This window comes from Lethenteron reissneri, chromosome 61, assembly GCF_015708825.2.
Source record: "Lethenteron reissneri isolate LAM-NWPU_2019-01 chromosome 61, ASM1570882v1, whole genome shotgun sequence".
Classification (NCBI taxonomy): Eukaryota; Metazoa; Chordata; class Hyperoartia; order Petromyzontiformes; family Petromyzontidae; genus Lethenteron; species Lethenteron reissneri.
This window is the reverse complement of record NC_083839.1, coordinates 2189549-2215516: the sequence shown is the minus strand read 5'-3', so window position 1 is coordinate 2215516 and position 25968 is coordinate 2189549. Positions and strand designations below refer to the sequence as shown.

At 52.8% G+C, this 25968-nt stretch overlaps 1 protein-coding gene and 1 non-coding gene across 7 annotated transcripts in view; one reads left to right on the top strand and one right to left on the bottom strand.

Moving 5' to 3' along the window:
• Window positions 1-17814, bottom strand: part of LOC133358187 (parathyroid hormone/parathyroid hormone-related peptide receptor-like) — a 61765-nt gene extending 43951 nt beyond the window's left edge. For all 6 annotated transcript variants that reach the window (XR_009757026.1, XR_009757027.1, XM_061576399.1 and 3 more), the window contains exons 1-4: window positions 16310-17814; window positions 4458-4566; window positions 1443-1553; window positions 225-352 (exon numbers count right to left, since the gene is read on the bottom strand). Coding sequence is in view for 4 of the 6 variants with exons in the window: in XM_061576399.1 (XP_061432383.1) it covers window positions 225-352; window positions 1443-1553; window positions 4458-4566; window positions 16310-16414 (453 nt within the window). In the remaining 2 variants the exon portion in view is untranslated. The remainder of the gene's footprint in view (window positions 1-224; window positions 353-1442; window positions 1554-4457; window positions 4567-16309) is intronic.
• A 2488-nt stretch (window positions 17815-20302) lies between these two features.
• TRNAM-CAU (transfer RNA methionine (anticodon CAU)) lies at window positions 20303-20375 on the top strand. Its single transcript has one exon. It is a non-coding gene; the product is annotated as a tRNA-Met (tRNA).
• Window positions 20376-25968: the final 5593 nt, after the last annotated feature.

The following is a 25968-nucleotide window of genomic DNA, read 5'->3' as shown; positions in this document are numbered from 1 at the left end:
GCTGGCTACATACGGCACCAAAGAAGTTCAACGCACGTACACACACCGCACCTCCGATTAGCAACGGCCGGCTACGTACGGCGCGAAAGAAGTTCTACGCACGCACAGGCCACGCCATCCGATCGGCACGGCGCGAGAGAAAGTTTCGACGTGCGCGGCAACGGCGTCGGCGAGGGGCGAGCGACCGTCCCGGGAAGCTCCCCGTGGGGTTCGGTTCGCCGAACCTTGGTGCGCATGTGCAGCTCGGGCCGCAGGAACTGTGCGCACTCGGAGTAGTTGGCCCACGTCTTGTTGACGCCACCGGCGACGAAGAGCCACGAGCCGTTGGCGGTGCAGTGGCGGTGGGCCATGCCTGGGGGGGAGGGGGGCGGGGGAGGACGTTCGTCAAGCGGATGATGATTGTGGAGAAGGAGATGGGGAGGAATGAGTTCAAAAGCGACACGCAAACCGGCCCTTTGGGGACCCCCCCCCCCCGCTTCTCCTTTCACTCCCCCCCGCCCCCCCCCCGCCCCCCCCGCCCCCCCTACTCCTCTGGGTTGCCCTGGTGAAGCAGTCAAATGTCATCTTAGACACTTGACAACGAGCGGATGGTAATGCACGTGGCGTAAACAATAAACAACAGACGTCAACAACAACCAGTCAACAAACATCAATCAATTAAGGGGGTGAGGAGGAGGAGGGAGGGGAGACCGCCTTAAGTGCATCAACGCAGTGCAAAATAAATGTATCCACAGTGGGGATATTTGTCAGCTTGAGAGAAAAACGAGTTTCAAAAATCCCCGAAAGAACGCTCCAGCCTATAAATAGCCACTCGACTTAGAGAGAGCCGCCACACGGCACTCGTTCACTGGCTCACTAGCTCACTCTCTCACTCTCTCACTAGCTCACTCGCTCTCTCACTCTCTCACTGGCTCACTCTCGCACTCTCTCACTAGCTCACTCGCTCTCTCACTGACTCACTCTCTCAAACACTGACTGGCTCACTCTCTCACTCACTCTCTCACTCACTGACTCACTCTCTCACTGACTGGCTCTCTCACTCACTGGCTCACTCACTCGCTCTCTCACTGGCTCACTTACTTACTCTCTCACTGACTCACTCACTGGCTCGCTCACTCTCTCACTCACTCACTGGCTCGTTCACTCACTCACTCTCTCGCTCACTGGCTCGCGCACTCAATGGCTCACTCTCACTCACTCGCTCACCGGCTCGCTCACTCACTCACTCACCCTCTCACTCACTCACTTACTGGCTCACTGGCTCGCTCACTCACTCTCTCTCACTCACTCACTCGCTCACTGGCTTGCTCACTCTCTCACTCACTCACTCGCTCACTGGCTCACTCACTCACTAGCTCACTCTCTCACCGGCTCGCTAACTCACTCGCTCGCTCGCCCTCTCTCTCGCTCTCACCGCCTCGCTCTCTCTCACTCGCTCGTACCCTGGTGATTGAAGTCGTAGATGTATTCGGGGCAATGCACCGACACGAGGCTTCCAAGAGTTCCCGCGGGCCAACAAATAATCCCGTCCCATTCCGGGAAACAGTGGCGATCTGCGGGAGCAAAAGATGCGCGGCACAAGACAGATTCCTCAACTTGGATCATGCGGCTCGCGGTTACACCGCCAAACAAGGGACTTCGATGCCAACAGCCGTTTCTGTTCAGTAAACTTTCAGTTGATTTTGACGTTACCTAGTGAGCTAAGATGGCACTTGAATCGGGGTGGTCATCGATCAAAAGCATCAGTTTGCCTGGCAAACGCAACATAACAGGTCGCTAGAATTTAATTTGTTTTTAATAAAAAGGAATGCATCATAAAGGGGGGGGGGGGGATTGGCAACAAATCACGTAAATGTAGAGTGTGTTACACAGTTATCTTTAAAATATTTCACTAAAGTGAGGATCATGATTAAAGAACGCGCTGCAAATGAGGCACAAAAACGCAAATGGTAAAATAGTTTGCCGGAGAAACATCAACATTTCAAGTTACAGTAACGATGACAACGTTCGCGATATTGCACCCGAGTTCAAGATAACGCAACGTCTCGATATAACGAGCACGTTCACGGTGCCAGTGGCCTCCTGGGTTCTTTCGGTAAAGTCACGTAGAAGGGAAGTAATAAAATAATAAAAATAAAACGTAATAAAATACAATTCTCACGACGTTTCGGCCACAATGCAAGCAGCCGTCCTCAGGTGAAGAACAGATCTGTTGCCAACGATGCCAACGGTGCCATCGATGGTAATGGTGGCAATGGTGACAATGGTGGCAATGATGGCAATGGTGGTAATGGTGGCAATGGTGGCAATGGTGGCAATGGTGGCAATGGTGGCAATGGTGGCAATGGTGGCAATGGTGGCAATGGTGGCAATGGTGGCAATGGTGGCAATGGTGGCAATGGTGGCAATGGTGGCAATGGTGGCAATGGTGGCAATGGTGGCAATGGTGGCAATGGTTGTAATGGTGGCAATGGTGGCAATGGTGGCAATGGTGGCAATGGTGGCAATGGTGGCAATGGTGGCAATGGTGGCAATGGTGGCAATGGTGGCAATGGTGGCAATGGTGGCAATGGTGGCAATGGTGGTAATGGTGCCAAAGCGATGGCCAGGTTCGCAGTTCAAGGGTCCGCCGATTCGATTCGCTGTTGCTCCCTCCACGGTGGCACGGAAATCTCTGAAAATCGTCGCCCACCGCGCCGCCGTTCAGTCTGCCCGTCCACGCGATGCAGAGGCGGGGAGGGGGGGAGGGGCGGTGTTCTTCGTGTGGGACAAAACGTGTCAAAGAGACAGGAGTTGTGTTGAGATGTTGAGATGAGTGGGTATCCTCTCGCAAGGAATCGAGGTAAAGCGTTAACCGCACACAGTGCTTGTGGTGAACATGCAAACTCTCAGCCGTTCATCCTGGCAGCAGCAGCAGCGGCAGCGGCAGCGGCGGCAGCGGCGGCAGCGGCGCCAGCGGCGGTAGCGGCGGCAGCAGCAGCGGCGGCAGCAGCAGCAGGAGCAGGAGCAGCAGCAGCAGGAGCATCAGCAGCAGCAGGAGCAGCAGCAGCAGAAGCAGCAGCAGCAGCAGCGGCGTTCGGCTGGCTGTCGAACAACACCCAGAGCCAAATTCGCGTAAAAACCAAAGTTGAATTGTCATCGAGGGTTTGGCGAATTTTGTTTGCTAAACTTCTTTCACGCCGTCACGTAGCCAACCGTGGTAATTGGAGGTGCGGGGAAAAGGACAGGAATCAGTAACGCAAAACGCCGTTCTAAAGGACTTATTGTTGACAACGTAGATGACTCAAAAGTGCGTAGCGCCCAGTGGCTTCCGAATATCGGAAATCGAAGAGCGTTCCAGACGGCCGCGGAAGTGCAGCTGAGAGCGCCGCCCGATGCGGTCACCACCGTCTTTGTTCGATGGTTGAATCATTGATGCAAGGTGTCTTAAATCATTGTCTTAAATCATTGTTTTAAATCGTTGTCTTAAGTCATTGTCTTAAATCATTGTCTTAAGTCGTTGTCTTAAATCATTGTCTTAAATCATTGTCTTAAATCATTCTTTTAAATCGTTGTCTTAAGTCATTGTCTCAAATCATTGTCTTAAATCGTTGTCTTAAGTCATTGTCTTAAATCATTGTCTTAAATCATTGTCTTAAATCGTTGTCTTAAATCATTGTTTTAAATCATTGTTTTAAATCATTGTTTAAAATCGTTGTCTTAAATCATTGTTTTAAATAATTGTCTTTAATCATTCTCAAATCACCGCTGCCTCTGTCCACCCTGCAGGAGTAACGGGTTCCCGACAGCCGCGTTGTGTGTGTGGTGGGGTAGGCTGTGGGTATTCCCACCTCTTCCAAGATGGGTTGCCAGCATTGGAAGAGTAGGCCAAATACCCTCCACTACAGGGGCTCTCTTGAGCTTTTCCTCCAGCAGGGCTGTGTCTGTACCTTTAACTATATTAATAATTATAATAATACTATTATCATACTAATTATCATTATTATAATGTTGTTATCATATAAATAATGTATCATATCTTATCATACTAATGATCATTTTCATCATACTGTAATCATAATAATGAGTATTATCACCACACTATTATCATAACAACGATCATCATTACCATCGTAATTAAAATTAATACCACCCAGATATCCACGTTGAGTCTAAGGGGAACCCTTTCCTTTCAGCAGCCTCCTGCTACGTGAAGTTGAGCACAGCAACATTTATTTCGGCCTCTGAATTGCGGCCACTACGTCCGCAAATTTGCGCGCGTTATAAATTGAACTATTATTATAATTCAAGAGGCCCTTTAATTGATGCACGCGGGAGGGAAAGAGCCGGGCGAGAGGCAAGAAGAGCACATCCTGAGCGAGGGGGTAACCCTGCCACCACCCCCTGACCCCCCCCCCCATCTGAACCCCGTACAGATGGCAACGGATGGAGATGAGTCCTCACTCCGCCGACTTCACCTGACGCCGTGGAGCCGCCCGTCGAGTTGATGCGCTGCTCGCATCTCCTTCGGGCGCCCAGCAGGATGGAGATCTGCTCTTCCCTCGTCAGCACGTCGTCGGCGTCCACCTATGGAAGTGTCGGAGGGAGTGAAAGGGAGAGAGAGAGTGAGAGAGTGTGTGAGAGAGAGTGAGAGAGTGAGAGAGAGTGAGAGGGAGAGTGTGAGAGAGTGAGAGAGTGTGTGAGAGAGAGTGAGAGAATGAGAGAGAGTGTGAGAGAGTGAGAGAGTGTGAGAGAGTGTGTGAGAGAGAGTGAGAGAGAGTGAGAGAGAGTGTGAGAGAGTGAGAGAGAGTGAGAGAGTGTGTGAGAGAGAGTGAGAGAGTGAGAGAGAGTGTGAGAGAGTGAGAGAGTGAGAGAGTGTGTGAGAGAGAGTGAGAGAGTGTGAGAGAGTGTGAGAGAGAGTGTGAGAGAGTGAGACTTTGACTTTGACTTTTGAAAACTTTATTACTCCAGCGCAAATTGCGCTGGAAAGTTTCCGTGCAGTCAGAACCAAACACATGCCTTTATGGCAACAGCATTCGCTTCATTTCATCGCCAAACAACATATAACATGTCATCATGGCAACAACATACACACCGCTTATTATCACGCAACACATCGCCACCGCCTCGCAGTCAGTGTCCGGCGTGCGCGATGTCCAGGTATTCACGGTCCCTTGCCTAAATCACCGGCCCTCCCTCCCCCCCATCTTCACCCTCCATCTCGACCGACGACAGCGATGATGGTGGTGGCGGTGGCGTCTTCAAGGCCCCCAAGGCCTCGGGCGGGAAGGGGGTGGTGGGGGGGTGGTGGGGGGGGGGTGAGGGCTGTTTCTGGACTTTGCTCATCAGCGCTTTCACCCGGAACATCTCCTGGCGGCTGTATCCATACCTGCTCGGGTCTTGGACGACGCGCCGAGCCACGCTCATAAAGTTTCCCCTATTGGGGAAGCTGTCCCGCACTCGGATGTAACGTCTCCCCTTGGACCATCTAAGAAAACCGAGAAGGTATTCGGGAGAGCACCCCCAGTTCTTCATGGGAGGCCAGGTCTCCGGCCTTTCCGCCTGCGGATCGCTATCGACCCCCCCATATCTTGGCTCCCACCTCCTCCTTCTTCTTGTAGTCGTCAAGCATTCCTAAGTCGTCTGTCAACGTCATCGCGCGATCGGCCTCCATCTCGCTGTAGCCGTACCTGTGTGGATTGAAGAAACCCCTCATGGCCGCCCTTGCAAAGGCGCGCCTATCGGGGAAGGCTTTGTATAGCTCTCTCAACACGTTCCCTGTTTTTCCCTTATGCATCATCCTTATCCAAGCAAGGACGGTTTTCGGCATGCACTCTCCCAGCTTAGGCTGATTCCTCCAACCTCCAAGCTTCTGGGGGTACTTCGCCCTGTCCAAATCATCCTCCAAGTCATCGCCATAAGCTTTCCCGTCGGCGCCAACCCACCCTCCGGTGTCTGCCGACGTTCCGGGAATGGGGACCTCACCAGGCTCCGTCCCGAGTGCAGGCAACCTCCTCCAGCCCTTCGGTCTCTTGAACCGTTCTGTGGCGGGGGGGGGGGGGGGGTTGCCTTTAAAGGGTACATAATCGCGCGACACACAGCTTGCATCTGCAACGACCAACGATCCTGCTCCAGACGTCGTCTGCGAGGCTGGAGTCGAGATCGGCCGTTGCGCCCCCTTGGTCGTCACCACCAGGTGCGCGATGCTGCTGCTGCTGCTGCTATCGGCCTCCATCGTTCCTCCTTCCACATCCACTGAGCAGCCGATCCGCTCGGTGGCACTTTCCTCATCAGTTGCCTCGAGCTCCGTACTCCCTTCCCCGTCATCCATCAGGGTAGATGAGGGGGGGGCCTCCGAGCTGTAGCGCCGCACAGCACAGAGCCTGCACTGGCGGTGGTCGGCGACCCTTCTCCTCCTGTCGCCGGGGTGAGCGAGGTCCGCCTCGGCGATCGTGTTCCCAGCTCGATCACGTTCGCTGGGTGCACGTCGTCAGAGGTTTCCCCGACCCCCTCCCCCGGCTTCACCGAGGGTAGCCCCTTCCTCTTAGATTTCTTCGACCTCTTCCCGCCACCACTCGGGGCGGATGAAGGGGCACTCCTTGGAGCGAGGGCACCGCTTGGCACGCCGACGGCGTCGGCGGCAGCCTCCGTCTCCCCTCTTTGCCGTGCTGGAACGGGCGAGGCCGGAATCGGTCGGGGCGCTCCTCCCATCGTCACCGACAGGTGCGCCTCGCTGGCAATCTCCATGGCCTCCCCTCCTTTATCCGCCGAGCAGCTGGTCCGTTCGGCGGCACTCTCCTCCCCGATCACATCGGGCTCCACGCTCCCTCTCTCGGTCCCCCGTCGGGCCGTGTGAAGGGTGGCTTCCCGGAGCTGCGCCGTCGCTCGGCACCATGCTGGCGCTGGCGGCAGCTGCTGGCTCCGCTCCCTCCAACGCCGGGGTGGGTGGGGCCGGGCTCGGCAACCGCGTCATCGGCTCGATCACATCCGCTGAGTCCGCGTTGTCAGTGGCCTCCACAGCTTCCCTCCCCGTGCACTCCACACCGCCGGCCGGCCGCTCGATGTCGTCGGCTGTGGCTGGCCTCTTGAGCTGCTCCGCCAGCCCGTTTCCGCGCCTCCTCCTCTTCCTCCTGGCGCTCTTAATGACGGCAGCCCCATTGCTGTCGGCTCCCTCGTGAGGGTCCGACTCCCCGTGCATCGGCACGGACTCGGCACCACCACTCTGCAGCTGTTGTTCCCGCTGCAGTGGCGGCACCTGTTGTGGCTGCTGCTGCTCACGCTGCTGCTGCTGTTGCTCCTGCTGCGGTGACGCCTGCGACAGGTGCTCACGCTGCTGTTGCTGCTCACGTTGCGGCTGCTGCTGCTGCTGTTTTTGTTGCAGCACCAGCGTTGTCTCCGTCGTTGCAGCTCCACTCGGCTTTGTTCCGGTGGAGCAGTTTTTTTTCAGATGCCCGGCACCACCACATGCGTAGCAGCGTGGCTCGGCCGTGGCCAGGTATATCGTGTGGACGCGGCCACCAGCAGTGCGTTTGATGGCCACATCCAGCTCGGTACTCCCACTTTTAAGCACGAGGAACGCCTGCCGTTGGCCTGACAGAACGTGCCTCAGCTCCCTCCGTTGTGTTTTTATATATAGCAGGACGATGGGCGATACCACGACGCCGTAGCGTTGCAGTTCCACCCTTAGCTCTGCATTCGTGAAGTATGGTGGCGCGCCGGAGATGGTCACCCGAACAGCCGGTGTGGAGAGCGGGCTGCATTGCACGAGCAGCCCCCCCTCCCCCGACGCTGAGCCCCCTCTCAACGACACGCGCCGCCGCCTCCACTGTGGCCACGTAGACTACGTAGCCCCGATTCTCCCTCTGGATCACTCGAATGGCCGCCGGCCCGGTGTGTTCCGCCACCGCCTCAGCGACGCCGTCAAGCGACGTCCCCAGCGGAGGGAAACAGCGAAACCCGTGCCAATCTGTGAGGGCCTCCATGCTGCCAGGCTGAGCCATGGTGCTTGCATGGCAGCAGCGCAGTGGCAGCGAAAAATAATCGTAGAAAAAAATACAAACGTGATAAAAAAGTAATAACCCCCACACAAAACAAACACACCACACACACCCAAAACCAACCACCAGACAGACAAACACGCACACGCACAGACAAGCACACACACGCGCAGGACAAACACACAGACGAACACACACACGACCGAACCAGCAAGCAAACAAATGAAACCGAACAATCAAACAAACATACAAATAAACAAAACGACAGATAAACGAACAAACACACAGACAAAACACTCACCAAACAGACTAGCAGGCCAACACACGCGGTGTTCAACCAGGTAAAAAGCAACAGGCCAACACACAACGCGACCAGCCAAGCAGAAAAACAAACAAAACGAACACACAGACAAACACACAACCCAGACAAACACACAAGCAACAGTAGTAATAAAAACCTGTTACTACAGCAGGCTGACACCCGGGAAGAAAAACCAGAATAAACTAGCGTTTTTCCCTAGTTCACTCTCCCTAGGCCAGGCTCAGGCTCACACCTGAGCCCAGGCCTCCACCCACACACACGTTAGAGCGGGAGCACCACGTGTATGCAGCCGCACCCCACGGTGGCGAGAGAGAGAGAGTGAGTGTGAAAGAGTGTGAGAGAGTGGGAGAGAGTGTGTGAGAGTGTGAGAGAGAGTGTGAGAGAGAGAGTGAGAGAGAGAGAGTGAGTGTGAGAGAGGGTGAGAGAGAGTGAGAGGGAGAGTGAGAGAGAGTGAGAGGGAGAGTGAGAGAGAGTGTGAGAGAGAGTGTGAAAGAGAGAGTGTGAGAGAGTGAGAGAGAGTGTGAGAGAGAGTGTGTGAAAGAGTGAGAGAGTGTGTGAGAGAGAGTGTGAGAGAGTGAGAGAGAGTGTGAGAGTGAGTGTGTGAAAGAGTGTGAGAGAGTGTGAGAGAGAGTGTGAGAGAGTGAGAGAGTGTGAGAGAGTGTGTGTGAGAGTGTGAGAGAGTGAGAGAGAGTGTGTGAGAGAGTGAGAGAGTGTGAGAGAGAGAGTGTGAGAGAGTGAGAGAGAGAGTGTGAGACTTTTGACTTTTAAACAACTTTTATTGCCGCCAGCAGCAAAAAGCACCGGAGGCGATTCCAATATGAAAAAAACAGTCGCCAACAAACGAAAAGAAAACAAACGTTACATATCATTACAAATCTACGTGCTGTGGTGCTGAAAGCACCGCACACAACACAAAAGACAAAAGCCACGTGGTGGTGGTGGTCATCGCGCACGCCACGGTGACGAGCGAGCGCTTCAGAAGGTGAACACCACGAGGGTGCCGTCCACGCTGGTACAGAGAGGGGCTTGTCCGGCTCCCCAGCGTTCGAAGAAGACGCACACATCACCGACATGTGTGTGGTACATGGCGTGCTCCAGCCGGAGCCGCGCCTTGAGCAGGCCCCTGAACACTGGAAGCACAGAGCAGCCGTCAGTGTCACCTTCCAGCATCTTTTTCCTCGCTCTGTAACACCGCCATCTTCGCTTGAGCACAGGCGAAGTTGGCGAAGTCATCGCGCTTGTTAGCCAGGTAAGGCACCACCCCCATACACGAAGCTGCTGTTGTAGAAGGGCACCCCCAGTTTCCTGAAGATATCCCCCAAAAGGCGGAACATTGGTTTGAGCCGCTGGCAGCGTAAGTACCGGTGGGGCAGATCCTCCCTGGCACCGCAGGAAATGCACAAGTCTGTTACCCCTGGCGAGATTCGACTGAGCCACACGGCCGATGGCAACGTGCAGTGTGCCAACCTCCACTGGAGGTCACCGCAGCGTTTGGCTACGGGAGACTTGTACATTAGTTTCCACTGAGGGGCGGCTGCAATGAGGGGAGAGAAATGGTCTCTCCATTTTGTGTCCGGTAGGTCGGCCAGCTCCCGGGAATGCAGCGCCTTGACACAGCACGTGTAGAGCGCCTTTACGCAGCACGTGTAGAGCGCCTTGACACAGCACGTGTAGAGCGCCTTGACACGGCACGTGTAGAGCGCCTTGACACAGCCACGTGTAGAGCGCCTTGACACAGCACGTGTAGAGCGCCTTGACACAGTACGTATAGAGCGCCTTGACACAGATCACGTGTAGAGCGCCTTGACACAGCACGTGTAGAGCGCCTTGACACAGCACGTGTAGAGCGCCTTGACACAGCACGTGTAGAGTGCCTTGACACAGATCACGTGCAGAGCGCCTTGACACAGCACGTGTAGAGCGCCTTGACACAGCACGTGTAGAGCGCCTTGACACGGCACGTGTAGAGCGCCTTGACACAGCACGTGTAGAGCGCCTTGACACGGCACGTGTAGAGCGCCTTGACACGGCATGTGTAGAGCGCCTTGACACGGCACGTGTAGAGCGCCTTGACACGGCACGTGTAGAGCGCCTTGACGCAGCACGTGTAGAGAGCTTTGACGCAGCACGTGTAGAGCGCCTTGACACGGCACGTGTAGAGCGCCTTGACACAGCCACGTGTAGAGCGCCTTGACACGGCACGTGTAGAGCGCCTTGACGCGGCACGTGTAGAGCGCCTTGACGCAGCACGTGTAGAGCGCCTTGACACGGCACGTGTAGAGCGCCTTGACACAGCCACGTGTAGAGCGCCTTGACACGGCACGTGTAGAGCGCCTTGACACAGCCACGTGTAGAGCGCCTTGACGCGGCACGTGTAGAGCGCCTTGACACGGCACGTGTAGAGCGCCTTGACACAGCCACGTGTAGAGCGCCTTGACACGGCACGTGTAGAGCGCCTTGACGCGGCACGTGTAGAGCGCCTTGACGCAGCACGTGTAGAGCGCCTTGACGCGGCACGTGTAGAGCGCCTTGACGCAGCACGTGTAGAGCGCTTTGACGCAGCACGTGTAGAGCGCTGTGTTTGGGGCAATCTTGAGGGACACGTTCCTGCAGCCTCGGAGCTTCAGGAGCTTGCCGGAGTCGCTGTGGCCGGGGGGCTTCACGCAGGAGAAGCACAACTCCGGGGAAGAGGAGGAGGGGGGGGAGGGGGCCGCCACCATCCCCCGGTGCCTCCAGCTTCAGGCGAGCGTGGAGCAGAGTCCCCTAGCGGTGCTGGCGATCTCAGCTGCGGTCTTCCACTTGGGCTGGTGGGCCTGCACGAGGTGGAAGACTGTCCGCAGCCCTGCTGATGTGAGGCGTAGAGTCAGGGTCCTCTCTCTTCTGATCCCCTGGAAGAGGCCATTGCAGAACAAGGGCTCGTTCAGGAACTGCGCGAGGTCGTAGGGCGCCACGCGCTTTCTGCTCCACTCGAAGCTCCGCCACGCGTCCAAGAGGCTCTGGTGATAACCTGGCAGCCTCGTGTAGTCCACCAGGCTCAGGTCCATCAGGAAGAGTTCCTTTCCGTACCCCAGGCACCCCCCTGCATCCCTCAGCAGGGAGAGGGCCGGCGACTTCCAGGGTAGCTTCTCCCGGTCGTACAGCAGCCGCCTGACAGCCATGAGCCTGAAGCAGAGGTCGCAACCGGGTACCCAATACCCGTACCCTACCCGATACCCGGCTACCTGTACCCAGCCGGGTACGGGTACCGGTACCCGTTTGCGACCCTGGTGAGGCCGGGTACGGGTAAGGAATCAAAACCCGTTTGCGACCTCTGGACTAAAGCTCATGACCCTGGCGGTGATGTCCACCAGACCCTGGCCGCCCTCGCCCACCGGCAGGCGCGAGTGAGCGGTTGACTCTGTTGAGTAGCCAGGCAGGAGGCTGGAGGGCCTTGGTCTTGTGCCACATCACGGATGCTGCCAGGGTGTTAGCGACAAGCACTCGGCCCCTGAAGGACATGTGCGGAGCGAGGCGTGCCCATGTCAGTAATTAAGCCTCGATTGAGAGAGTGAGAGAGTGAAGCAACGAGGTCGAGCAGCGGTGTTGCGCGCACGTTGGCATTTTTTTCTCTGTTGCACCGGTGGCGAGAGATGTTGACTAGCTCGCCCGGTACACGGAAGGTCAGTGGGATCGACGGGAGTGAGCGGTTTTCCTTTTTTTTTCGTTGTTGTTGTTGTTGATGACGGTCAGCCAAAATCCCGCTGCTGCCAGGATGGAATTGTTCGGGTGGAATTGGGTTTTTCACGACGCGGTTAAGTTCACGCGATCTGACCCCCGTCACCCACTCCCATCCAAACCCCATTGACTTTAACGCTCACACTGACTTTAACGCAATATCTGCACAATGGCAACCTGCCATATTTGCACTATGTTACCCTATTTGCATTTTTGTAATTTTATATTGTATATTATAGCTATTGTATATTTTAGATTTTATTTAATTTAATTTCTACATACTTTAGCTCCTTAGTATTACTTAGACTTTGCACCGTTAGTATAGTTAGACTTGTAAACCACTTATTTAAGATTCTTATATGTTGAATGTATGCGCCTTCCGGCCAAAGTAAATTCCTTGTCTGTGCGAACTTTCATTGCGAATAAAACCCCTTCTGATGATTCTGATCCCCGCTATCGTGGATAATATCGATGGCAAAACAAAAAAGATCCCCCACGCGTTACATAGCTGAGCCGAGTTGAGGTGGACGGGGCGTGTGCGGCCGGTGTCATTTTCGCGATCCCACACGGAATGCAGCAGCCCAGCTGCGCCGGGATTTCGCACAGTGATGGCACAGCGGCAGCTGTGGGAAAACCAAACAGCGGCGCCACCACTCACTCGCTCCCTGGGTTGTTCCCTGGCTCGCTCACTTGCACAATCCCTCGCCTGCTCCCTGACTCGCTCCCTGGCTCGCTCACTCGCTCGCTCGCTCCCTCGCTTACTCCCTGGCTTGCTCACTCGCTCCCTGGCTCACTCACTCGCTCGCTTACTCGCTCCCTGGCTCGCTCACTCGCTCACTCCCTGGCTTGCTCACTCGCTCCCTGGCTCGCTTACTCGCTCCCTGGCTCACTCACTCGCTCCCTGGCTCACTCACTCGCTCCCTGGCTCGCTCGCTCCCTGGCTCACTCACTCGCTCGCTTACTCGCTCCCTGGCTCACTCACTCGCTCCCTGGCTCGCTCGCTCCCTGGCTCGCTCGCTCCCTGGCTCACTCACTCGCTCGCTTACTCGCTCCCTGGCTCACTCACTCGCTCCCTGGCTCGCTCGCTCCCTGGCTCGCTCGCTCCCTCGCTCGCTCGCTCCCTGGCTTTCTCACTCGCTCCCTGGCTCGCTCGCTCCCTCACTCACTCGCTCCCTCACTCACTCGCTCCCTGGCTTTCTCACTCGCTCCCTCACTCGCTCGCTCCCTGGCTCGCTCGCTCCCTCACTCACTCGCTCCCTCTCTCACTCGCTCCCTCGCTCGCTCGCTCCCTGGCTCGCTCGCTCCCTCGCTCGCTCGCTCGGCCACTGAGGCATAGAGCGGCCCCTCGGGCTGTGGCCGATGGGATGAACGTGGCCACCAGCTGATGGTGGGGAGATGTTGGGGAAATGTTGGAGATGGTGGGGAGATGGTGGAGATGGTAGAGACGGTGGGGAGATGTTGGGGAGATGTTGGGGAAGATGGTGGAGAGATTGTGGAGATGGTGGAGAGATGGTGGAGATGTTGTGGAGATGGTGGAGATGGTGGGTGGGGAGATGGTGGGGAGATGGTGAAGACGTTGGGCTGATGGTGGGGAGATGGTGGAGATGTTGGAGAGATGGTGGAGATGGTAGAGAGATGGTGGAAATGTTGGAGATGGTGGAGATGGTGGGGAGATGGTGGAGATGTTGGAGAGATGGTGGAGAGATGTTAGAGATGGTGGAAATGGTGGGGAGATGGTGGAGATGTTGGGGAGATGGTGGAGATGGTGGGTGCGGAGATGGTGGGTGGGGAGATGCTGAAGATGTTGGGCTAATGGTGGGGAGATGGTGGAGATGTTGGAGAGATGGTGGAGATGGTGGAGAGATGGTGGAGATGACGAGGAGATGGTGGAGATGTTGGAGAGATGGTGATGGTGGAGAGATGGTGGAGATGGTGAGGAGATGTTGGAGATGGTGGGGAGATGGTGGCGATGGTGGGGAGATGGTGGAGATGTTGGAGATGGTGGAGATGGTGGGGAGATGTTGGAGATGATGGGGAGATGTTGGAGATGGTGGGGAGATGTTGAGATAGTGGAGATGGTGGGAAGATGGTGTAGAGATGGTGGGAGATGTTGGGAGATGTTGGGGAGATGGGATGGTGGAGATGGTGGGAAGATGGTGTAGAGATGGTAGGGAGATGTTAGGGAGATGTTGGGGAGATGGTGGAGATGGTGGGGAGATGGTAGAGATGGTAGAGATGGTGGGGAGATGTTGGGAAGTGTTGGGGAGATGGTGGAGATGGTTGAGATGGTGGCGATGGTGGGGAGATGGTGGAGATGGTGGGGAGATGGTGGAGATGTTGGGGAGATGGTGGAGATGGTGGGGAGATGGTGGGGAGATGTTGGTAGGTGTTGGGGAGATGGTGAAGAGATGGTGGAGATGGGAGGGAGATGGTGGGAAGATGGTGTAGAGATGGTGGGGAGATGTTGGGGAGATGTGGGGAGATGGTGGGAGATGGTGGGGAGATAGTGGGGAGATGGTAGGGAGATGGTGGAGAGATCGTGGTGGTCCAGATATCTTAAGACCCCCATTAAATTCTCAAAAAAACGTAATCGTTTGCGAGTAAGCTTTATTTCAAACGGAAACGAATATGCTAAGGAAACAAATATTTTCACAGCCAATGAATTGGTGGGGGGGGGGGGGTCACAAGACATCTGGGCGACCCTACACTCGAGCACTTGCCCCAAGTGCTGTTCAGCCTACCCCAGCGGGGACCTTTGCCTTTGTACTACCATTGTCTTTGAAGGTTGCATTTCGGTCTGCCATCGCTTCCTTCCTGAGTAAAGATATCAAATGCAGCCCCCCCCCCTCTCCCACCCATCCACCCACCCCCACCATTGATCCGGCGCCTCGAGATATACTCAGAATCGGAATATTTATTCAAACTGGTGGAATCCGATGAGCCGTAAATCTCTTTTCCACATCTTCTTGGTTCTTTCGGTAAAGTCACGTCGAAGGGAAATAATAAAAGAATAAAAATAAAACGTAATAAAATAATTCTCACGACGTTTCGGCCACAACGCAAGCAGCCGTCCTCAGGTGAAGAACAGGTCTGTCGGGAAGACAGCGTCTGAATGAAACACCACCAGGCTTGGCAGCGTATATTTAAGCTGAATTGGAGGGGGAAGAGCGCCTTGACAAAATAATTTGCATATGAAGAGGAATTTAGCATATTTATGGGAAATGCAGATATGGGATTAGTACTACTTGTGAAATGCGTAGGAGGTGGGCGGGAGGTTTCAAAGTCATATTATGCCCGTGCATGATACAGGATTAGCAGCATCAAAGGGAGGGGATAGGGGTAGCATTAATAAAGGGAAGGAATGTTAATAGTTCTCCGGTCGGGGCGGGTAAGAACGTTGCAACGGCAAAACGACACAACAACACAATAGGCAGTGCAAAGTACAACAAAGGTAAACAAATAACTTAAAAAATAAATGTATATATCATGAGGCCTCCTTTGCCAGTAGCAAAATATAATAATAGGTTTTTTATACCCTTTTTTCTGACAACAAAACTAACATCTTTTTTACAAGGGATCATGTTTGCATTAACCACAATATCTGCGGTCAGAATGCAAAAAAAAACTGATAATGTATGCATTGTCCTTGAAATTGATTGGTTCACAACGGAGACAGCTTTTCTTATAAACCCAGTCTGTATTGGTGAGTGGTGAGTGCGTTGGTGAGTGGTGAGTTTGTTGGTGAGTGGTGTGTTGGTGAGTGTGTTGCTGTTACTACATGTAGTAGCTACTACACATGTAGCTACTTTTACTACGACGATATAATCCGGCACTACAAATGCCTCTTCTTTTCTTATGTTGGTTTTCCTACCCCTGGGTTTAAGAATTCGTCAGCCACCGTTCCGTACGAGGGCATCTGCCTGTCTCGGTTAAGGTGCGCAAGACAGCGAGGCGTGTACACACACACATGTAGACACACGTGTGTGTCTAAACGTGTGTGTATCGTGTGAACACGTGTGTATCGTGTGTGAACACACGCGTGTACAACAGGCAGTAGCCAGGAGCAGCAGCATCAACAGCTGAATCAACGGGCCCATCATAATGAGAATATTTATTTATTCTCGAGGAGTAATCCGATGAGCTATGAAGCTCTTTTTAAAAATCACAGACGCCCAGGTCGAGGCCACAAGATGTCAGAACTTTACAACAAACTTTGCAAAAAACAGGATGAGGGTGCAAATCATAGACGAGGTAAACCAATCACTTAAAGCACATTTACAAATCCGACTCAACTCACCACATGGCCGAAGGTTGTTCTACTCACCAGAGCAGCAACAACGGAGTGTGAGAGACGCGTCAACCCCAGGATGAGAATCGTGTTGAGGATCATCTCAGCTCTCATCTTGTGCGTCTTCCTTTCTTCCCGAAGTTGCCGACGATGTCTCTCCCCCCGGTGAGAAAACGATGATGATGATGGTGGAGTTTCGTATTTGGAGCGGACCTCGGACAAGCTGATCTTCGTCTTAGTAAGACTTCAACTTGTGAGTCGAGGAGATGTTGAGCGCGTGTGGCTTGTGCGGATATCCCGAGTCCACGATGTTTAAGTGTGTGTGTATGTGTGTGTATGTATGTGTATGTGTGCATGTATGTGTGTGTATGTGTATGTGTGTGTATGTATATATGTCTGTGTGTGCGTGTATGTATGTGTGTGTATGTGTGTATGTATATGTATGTACGTGTGTGTGTATGTATGTGTATGTATGTGTATGTATGTGTATGTATGTGTATATGTATGTATGTGTGTATGTATGTGTATGTATGTGTGTATGTGTGTGTATGTGTGTATGTAAATGTGTATTTTATGTGTATGTGTGTGTATGTGTGTATGTGTATGTATGTGTGTGTATGTATGTGTGTATGTATGTATGTGTGTATGTAAATGTGCGTGAGAGAGAGAGTTTAGATACGTAACTTGTCCGATGTGATAGCGGCTGGTCTCCCCAATCGTCGCTGCATTTGTCCCTGGAAGGAATCGCCCGTAACAGTTGTCGCTTCTTGACAACGCCGATGATGTCGGGTCAATTAAGAAGCCGATCCATCTCGGCGTGACTCACGCACGCGCACGCACGCGCACGCACGCGCCCACGTCAAAAAACAATACAATAAAAGTCAACGCTGTCTGAAATCATCTAAAAATTAAAATAAATTCAATCAGATCCGTAGCAGGAAATCCACCGCCCACCACCACCCCCCGCCACCAAAAACAATGTTAGTACGTTGCTTAAAAAAAAATCAGAATAAATGTGAAATAAAATATATTTGTAGTCGATATAAAATAAAGATACAGGGTGCAGCCCTGCAATTCCCTTGATACAGGCGTCAATTCCCTCCAAGAGAAGGGCGCTGCACATCCACCATCTCGAGGACGGGATACTGAATGGAGCCTCTGTCCGAGTCTTCAGTGCGCGTGTGTGTGTGTCTGACGCCGCACACACCCATATACAGATGATATATACCATTCACCGATCTGTAGACATAGCCATACGCCGCGGTAATATCCACATCAGTGTCGAGCGAACTCCAGCGGACAAGCGCTTTTAAATGCAATCGAGCTCAAGGCATCAAAATTGGCGTAAACGAGCCTTCTGCTTTACAAGTGGTTAGAATAACAACAACGACAGCCTGGACTGTTGCTGCTGTTGTTGTTGTGTGTTGGTGTGTGTTGTGTGTGTGACTCTCTGTCCCTAGTATGAGAAGAGCAGGGAGACCGAGAGCCGAGCGAAGTGGCGTCCACGCCGCCTGTGGTTTAAAGTCACCAGGGCTGCTTGGGTTGCAGACGCGTCGTGGTTGGATCTGGGAGTCATTGGGGGGGAGGAAGAGGAGGAGCGGTGGGGCAAGTGGTTAGCGCAGCGCTGCAAAATCCTCGGCCGACCACGCGAGTTCGATTCCCGCTCGCGGCCACAGGTCCTGGGCATCCCCCACTAGGTCGACTCAGCCATAAACATGAGTATCCTTGTGGTGCGGTGGGTAATAAACATCGCCGCGAGGGAGACAAAAGCGGCCCCGGGCGTGGTTGCTGTTCCACCCATCCACATCGTGTGGTGTCACAGAAGCCGGCCTTCATAGGTGCTCGCTAACAGCACTTGCCCCGACGGTCCTGTCAAGGCTATACGGGGGATCTTTGTCTTTGTCGTGGCAGTGGTGAGCGCTGCGCTGCAAAATCGTCGGCCGGCCACCCGAGTTCGATTCCCGATCACGGCCACCAGCACCCCCCGATGACGATTATATCTTGAACCGGTCCTGGGGCCTCCGCCTAGGTCGACTTAGCCTCAAATGAGGTGGGTTAACATCGGGGAGACAAAGGCGGCCGGGCGTTGGCCTTCGTAGGGGGGTTGCCACTCGCTAACAGCAGTTACAGCACTTGCCCCAACAGTCTGTTCAGTGCCGGATTATCCCAGTAGCAAAAGTAGCTACATACGTAGTAGCTACTACTACACGTGTAGTAGTAGCTACTACAACACGTGTAGTACTAGCTATCACTACATGTGTAGTAGTAGCTACTACTACACGTGTAGTAGTAGCTACTCCTACACGTGTAGTAGTAGCTACTCCTACACGTGTAGTAGTAGCTACTCCTACACGTGTAGTACTAGCTATCACTACACGTGTAGTAGTAGCTACTCCTACACGTGTAGTAGTAGCTACTCCTACACGTGTAGTGGTAGCTACGGGCCCCTCACTTTCAAGGTCTCCGCGCTAAGGGGCCGTCCATATATGACGTCACGCACCTCGGGGGGGGGTCAGACATGTGTGACGAGGGGGGGGGTGAGAAATGTGACGTCACATCAAAATGCGCAACTTTAAATAAATATAGACAACACGTTCTAATTAATTAAATAGACTTTTTAATCAATGTTTTCTCCTACAACATCAGAGTGCAGCGCCACATAAATACGCACTACAATGACAATAGTTTAAAGCGATTTGAGGCATGTTTTATATTTTTTTTTGGGGGGCGGGGGCAGAGCTTTGTGACGTCATATTTGAGGGGGGGTCTGACTTTTTGTGACGCCGTGTGACGATGGGGGGGTGGGGGTCAAAAATCGTACAAAATCGCGTGACGTCATTTATGGACGGCCCCTAAATGCTTTCAAGCTGTCAATTCCGGTTCAGTGATTCTGCACTTGCTCTATTACTCTAGTACTATACCGCCTTCGACTTTTATGAACGACTGGGTGTTTAAGGTGAGCGTATTATCTGGCTGTATAGCAAATGAAAAAATAAAAAAATCGCTTTAAACTATTGTCATTGTAGTGAGTATTTAATGTGGCGCTGCACTCTGATGTTGTAGGGGAAAACGTTTATTAAAAAGTATATTTAATTAAGTAGAACGCGTTGTCTATATTTATTTAAAGTTGCGCATTTTGATGTGACGTCACATTTCTCCCCCCCCTCGTCACACATCGTCACAAATGTCTGACCCACCCCCCAGGTGCGTGACGTCATTTATGGACGGCCCCTTATCATTTGGACATTGATCGCAGAAAAAGTATCTTAATAGTCTAAACAAACGAGCGCTTTATAAATGTGGAGGGGAAAACCCGGAGGATCCGGAGAGAAAAAAAAATCCACGCGACCACGGGGAGAGAGGCATATACAGCAATAGCAGCAGGCGTCAGGGTCGGGATCGAACGCACGACCTCCTGCGTAGCTAAATGTTAGACCGTACATCTGTGCTACCCCCCCGCCTGCACCGATCTGCAACTAAACACCAGCGTGACCCAAGTTTTTTTTAAATCAAATAATCCTCATCTCCCCTCCCGAGAACGGCCCTATATGTTGCTTTCCACCGAAAGAACTAAGAGTATATCTCATTTTTTTTCGATTGAAAGCTTTCGTGACTGCAGGGATTCATCTTCTTGGTTCTTTCGGTAAAGTCGCGTAGAAGGGAAATAATAAAATAATAAAAATAAAACATAATAAAATACAATTTTCAGCGACGTTTCGGCCACAACGCAAGGAGCCGTCCTCAGGTGAAGAACATGTCTGTCGATAAGACAGAGTCTCAGACTGAATGACTCAGACTCTGTCTTATCGACAGACATGTTCTTCACCTGAGGACGGCTGCTTGCGTTGTGGCCGAAACGTCGTGAGAATTATTTTATTATGTTTTATTATTTTATTACTTCCCTTCTACGTGACTTTACCGAAAGAACTAAGAGTATATCTCATCTAGCAGTGGATCGATTGACACAAATGGGACTGCACGTGGCGCCTTTGGAGCGGAGGAGCCTCGTTGGCGCAGTTGGTAGCGCGTCAGTCTCATAATCTGAAGGTCGTGAGTTCGATCCTCACACGGGGCACTGCGATTATTTTTTAATTCAATATTCGCAGCGGCAGCAACAAACGACGACGAGAGGCCGACGTTGCCCTCTGCTGGTCGCTTCGCCGCTACTGCAACCCCAACACGAACCTGTGGAACCATCTCGAGGTCAGTGTCCCCCCAATCTTCAATACATTTGTGTGGATATCTACATAAAATGATATTATAAACACACTATCCTAAAAATACAGCACCATATTTTAATACTAAAGCAGTCACTGACTCGCAACAACTTGCAATCATAAGTGACAGAGTTAATTTCGGGGAAAATCAATGAAAACGGGGTATGCCGATAGCATAAAAATGAGATGTCATAGAGCAAATCTGAGATCAGATTTGGAATCGGCACCCTGAAATTAGTTTTAAACCGGATGCAAAAGTCTAGGCCAGAATTTTTTGTTGTTGTTGACCAGTGTAATCGAAAACACAAATTAAACACGGAAGTCACGCAACTTAACTTTGTTTCATCAAACCCCTACTACGTGTTTATTAACATTGTTAAAAAAAATTACGATTGAGAACCAAAGTAAAGGTTTAAGAATTACTGCCGACTTATACTGGCCCGGCTAAACCCCGCTTTACGTCGGGGGGATGCGTTCCCGCGAGGCGTGACGACGTTTATCGAGACGACGCAAATCAAAAGGCGTTCATAGCGAGCGTGTCGGGCGGAGGCGAAGATGCTGACGATAGGGCGGCGAGAAATGACGGGACGAGGATGTGTTGCCGGCGATGTGTCTGGGGGGGGAGGGGGGATTTGAGGCGTGGGCACATCGGGTTGAGAGGTGTGACGAATTTTCGTAACGACGTACAAGTGGTAAGACCTCAACGGGGGCGTTTCTTTACGACCCCGACGAAACGGTGCGCGGAGAAAACGGTCCAAAGATTTGATTCTGCCGACATCAAACTCTGCCGGCCTTAACAGGTGCTCGCGAACGGCACATTGCCCCAACAGTCTGTTAGGAGGTCATATTGTGGGACTGCTTTGTCTTTGTGTGCTTATGTCTCTGTGTATGCGAGGCAGTCGCCCTCCAACAACAGAGGGTAGAGGAGCGCCGTGCGGATAAAATAATGCAGCAAGTTGGCACAGTGGGGGCATCCCCCCCCCCATATTCAAATATGCTCAAAATATCCCCCCCCCGCCCCCAATATTTTGCTATTAAAAAAATAATTGCTATGCTATGTAAATAAAAAGAACAATTTGCTAAACCTTGGCCACAATATCTGGACTCGTCTTCATATAAATCAACGCATAGATGTATGTTGATATGATTCTGGTTATGGTTGTACTTTATTAATCCCTAATCTCTGCCATTACATACAATGAAACAAGAAATGGTAAAAAAGTAAAAACAGAGCAATGTAATACAATACACTATTAGACATTATTGTAAATAAAAAAAGTCCAACCCATGTGTTAGTGAATTTTTAATATTCTAGGCAGGAAATGAGTTTTCAAATTTAGATTTTTTTTTTCTGGGTTGGGACCCCCAGGACACCCTAGAAGATTTGGTCCCCCCCCCCAATGTTGACTCCATGGCATCTGCCTTGTCATCTTGGTCAACCGAAGGCACCTGCAGGGTCTGTCCCGTGACCTCCTCCGTCAGCGAAGCCTTCGACACTTCACGTGGCAGCCTCAAAGTGCACCTGGCCTGGCACCGTCACCGCCACTTAGTGGCGAATAGCGCCTGTTGGTTATTTTTTCCCGTGCCAACGTGCACCCTGTGTGGTGTGGTGTGTGTGGGTCTCGAGGTGTCCGACTCCGCCACTGGTGGCTAGCACGAAGACATCTGGGAACGCGAGTGGCGTTTAGTCCCTAACTCACCGCGTGTAGATACAACTTCTTTCGCGCTGTACGTAGCCAACTGTGCCGTGACTCATGCCGCGAAACTGCTACCCCCCCACACGCAATTCCTTTGCGTGCAAAAATTAATGAATGGGGTGAAGAAAATAAAAGAAAAACACACACACGATCTCTGAATCGACATCGATTCGCAAATGCACATTTATATATATGTAAAAAAAAGTCGACAATTGGACACAGATTCTCTTAAAAATCTGAGACTTACAATGTGACCCGAATCGTTTTTTTTACACAGTACAACGTAACACATCATTCCGACGAGTGACAACTTCAGAGAAGAGGGTGGATAATTAATTGATCAGATCCGCCCCAATGCATTGTAACCAGCCGGCCTTCACAATGCAAATGTATTGGCATATCATTTTAAATCGTTGCACGTGATACCAAGTAATCTCTCCGTTTCTTTTTTAAATAGATCGGGGCGCGCCTTATACGACGCAGTTTAATAATAATTAAAAGTGCTCACACGTAACTCTTTCCTAGCGGCTGCCACTGCTCTCACTTCAATTTAGAGTTGAAGTTTTCGTGACTGCATGGATCCATACTCTTTGGTTCTCGTAGGTGAAAAAAATTCACGTTTCGGTTGCAATACAAGCAATGATAATTGTTTTTTTACCCTTCTATCTGGAAACAAAACTGACACCTTTTTACAAGGAGTCATGTTTGCAGATGACGCCATCTGGTCCGACCCATGTGAGACTAGGCTCGAAGGAAAGCTGTCTCGGGTGTGGACCAATCAACTTCAAGGACAGTGCACATTATCAGAATTATGTTCTTGGTTCTTTCGGTAAAGTCTCTGACGGTAAAGTCTCTGACTTTACCGAAAGAACCAAGAAGATGAATCCCTGCAGTCACGAAAGCTTTAAATCGAAACAGAATTATGTTCTTTTGTTTGTATTATGACTGCAGGTATTGCGGTCTATGCAAACATGACTCCTTGTAAAAAGGTGTCAGTTTTGTTGCCAGATAGAAGGGTAAAAAAACAATTATCATATTTTTACTGGCAAATGAGGTTCCCATAGAATACAAGCAATCATCATCAGGTGTGACCACAGCAAGAAATTTTTCGTTATTTCTTTTTTTTCTTTTTTCACCAACGTGACTTTACCGAAAGAACCAAAGAGTACTGCTCTGACTTGTTGGAGAAAACCGCACTTCAGAAGAACACAAAAAATAAACAAGCATGTGAGGTTATTGTTGTCGCAACGTTCCGAACGCAAGCTAAATCAAAACCCCCAAAACTCCACAAAACAAACGGCGAAATTGGCCGGAGCCACCCAAATAAAACACGCGATTCTTGTAAAGTATTTAGAATCGGTGTCATCTTCCTCCATCAAATCACAAGTCGCAGGGACACAGCGCGCGACACCGTCCCAACGTTCTAAAAACACCTCGCGGGCCCTGGCAAATGTCTCTTTGCTGGACGAATATTTCTAAAGTAAGATCTACCGTGTAACTTCTTGCCAAGACGTCTGGCCCGCATGGCATAGTAGGCCAAACACCCTGACGAGACGGATGGCGGGGGGGGGGCTCTTTGGAGCCCCCTCGAGCAGAAGTCCCCTTCTGCCAGCAGCAGCGGGCAGCGCACGCACGACATTGCAGGGGCTGCGCTTTTACCTTTTTACATATACCGTGTGCAAGTAGTTACAGGACAATAAATTACAATGGCAAAGTGTTTCACCGGCCGAGCAACAGCAACTCATATTCTTGGTTCTTTCGGTAAAGTCACGTAGAAGGGAAATAATTTAATAATAATAAACACATCATAATAATGTTCTATTTAAATTTTTTCCCTTATTTCCATAAGTTACGTAGAAGGGAAATAATAAAATAAACATCATAATTGTTTTATTTTTACAATATAAAATAAACACAATTATATTTTATTTTTATAATAAAACATAATTATTGTTTATTTTATTATAATTATCATGTTTATTTTATTATTACCGAAAGAACCAAGAATACGAATCCCTGCAGTCACGAAAGCTTTAAATCGAAAAATAGCAACTCAGTTAATAATTAGGGGATTTCGGCGATTTGTGGATACATTTTGAGGGGGGGGGGGGGGGTGGGTGGAGGGGGGGGGGTGGGGGGGGAGGGGGGTGGGTGGGGGATGGGTGGGGTAGTTTTTTAAAAAATATTCCATCATGGGTCTCAAATTTTGGACGGTCCGAAATTTCGCTTCGTTTCGGATTGACCCGTGGAAGCAACCGTCCTGAACATCCAATCAGAACGTGACACCGCGTGCCCGCACAGCAACAGGGGGTTGCGACGTCACGATGGTTGATATGAAGACTTTTTGTTAGTGCATCCGTATAGGTTACCACCCCAACAAAAAACAAAATCGTAAATTGTCCTTGAAGATGCAGAAATTCGCTACGTCTTCATAAATCCTGAAATCCCATCACCGTCGTCGTTTATTGCTGCGATGTTTTACTCCGTTACTCGGAAAAGGGAAACAGTGGTGGGGCTGGTGGGGCTGGTGGGGCTGGAGGGGCTGGTGGGGCTGGTGGGGCTGTAGGGGCTGGTGGGGCTGTAGCTGGGGCTGGTGGGGCTGGTGGGGCTGGAGGGGCTGGTGGGGCTGGTGGGGCTGGTGGGGCTGGAGGGGCTGGTGGGGCTGGAGGGACTGGAGGGGCTGGTGGGGCTGGTGGGGCTGGAGGGGCTGGTGGGGCTGGAGGGGGGGTGGGGGGCTGGGGCTGGTGGGGCTGTAGCTGGGGCTGGTGGGGCTGGTGGGGCTGGGGGGCTGGTGGGGCTGGAGGGGCTGGTGGGGCTGGTGGGGCTGGAGGGGCTGGTGGGGCTGGAGGGGCTGGTGGGGCTGGAGGGGCTGGTGGGGCTGGTGGGGGCTGGAGGGGCTGGTGGGGCTGGGGGGCTGGGGGGCTGGAGGGGCTGGGGGGCTGGGGGGCTGGAGGGGCTGGTGGGGCTGGAGGGGGGGTGGGGCTGGTGGGGCTGGAGGGGCTGGAGGGGCTGGTGGGGCTGGTGGGGCTGGAGGGGCTGGAGGGGCTGGTGGGGCTGGTGGGGTGCTGGGGGCTGGTGGGGCTGGTGGGGCTGGAGGGGCTGGAGGGGCTGGTGGGGCTGGAGGGGCTGGAGGGGCTGGTGGGGCTGGTGGGACTGGAGGGGCTGGAGGGGCTGGAGGGGCTGGGGCTGGTGGGGCTGGAGGGGCTGGTGGGGCTGGTGGGACTGGAGGGGCTGGAGGGGCTGGTGGGGCTGGTGGGACTGGAGGGGCTGGAGGGGCTGGGGGGGCTGGTGGGGCTGGAGGGGCTGGTGGGGCTGGTGGGGCTGGAGAGGCTGGTGGGGCTGGAGGGGTTGGTGGGGCTGGAGGGGCTGGTGGGGCTGGTGGGGCTGGAGGGGCTGGAGGGGCTGGTGGGGCTGGAGGGGCTGGAGGGGCTGGTGGGGCCGGTGGGGCCGGTGGGGCCGGTGGGGCTGGAGGGGCTGGAGGGGCTGGAGGGGCTGGTGGGGCTGGAGGGGCTGGTGGGGCTGGAGAGGCTGGTGGGGCTGGTGGGGCTGGAGGGGCTGGAGAGGCTGGTGGGGCTGCAGGGGCTGGTGGGACTGGGGGGGCTGGAGGGGCTGGTGGGGCTGGAGGGGCTGGAGGGGCTGGTGGGACTGGAGGGGCTGGAGGGGTTGTTGGGGCTGGAGGGGCTGGTGGGACTGGAGGGGCTGGTGGGGCTGGTGGGGCTGGTGGGGCTGGAGGGGTTGTTGGGGCTGGAGGGAC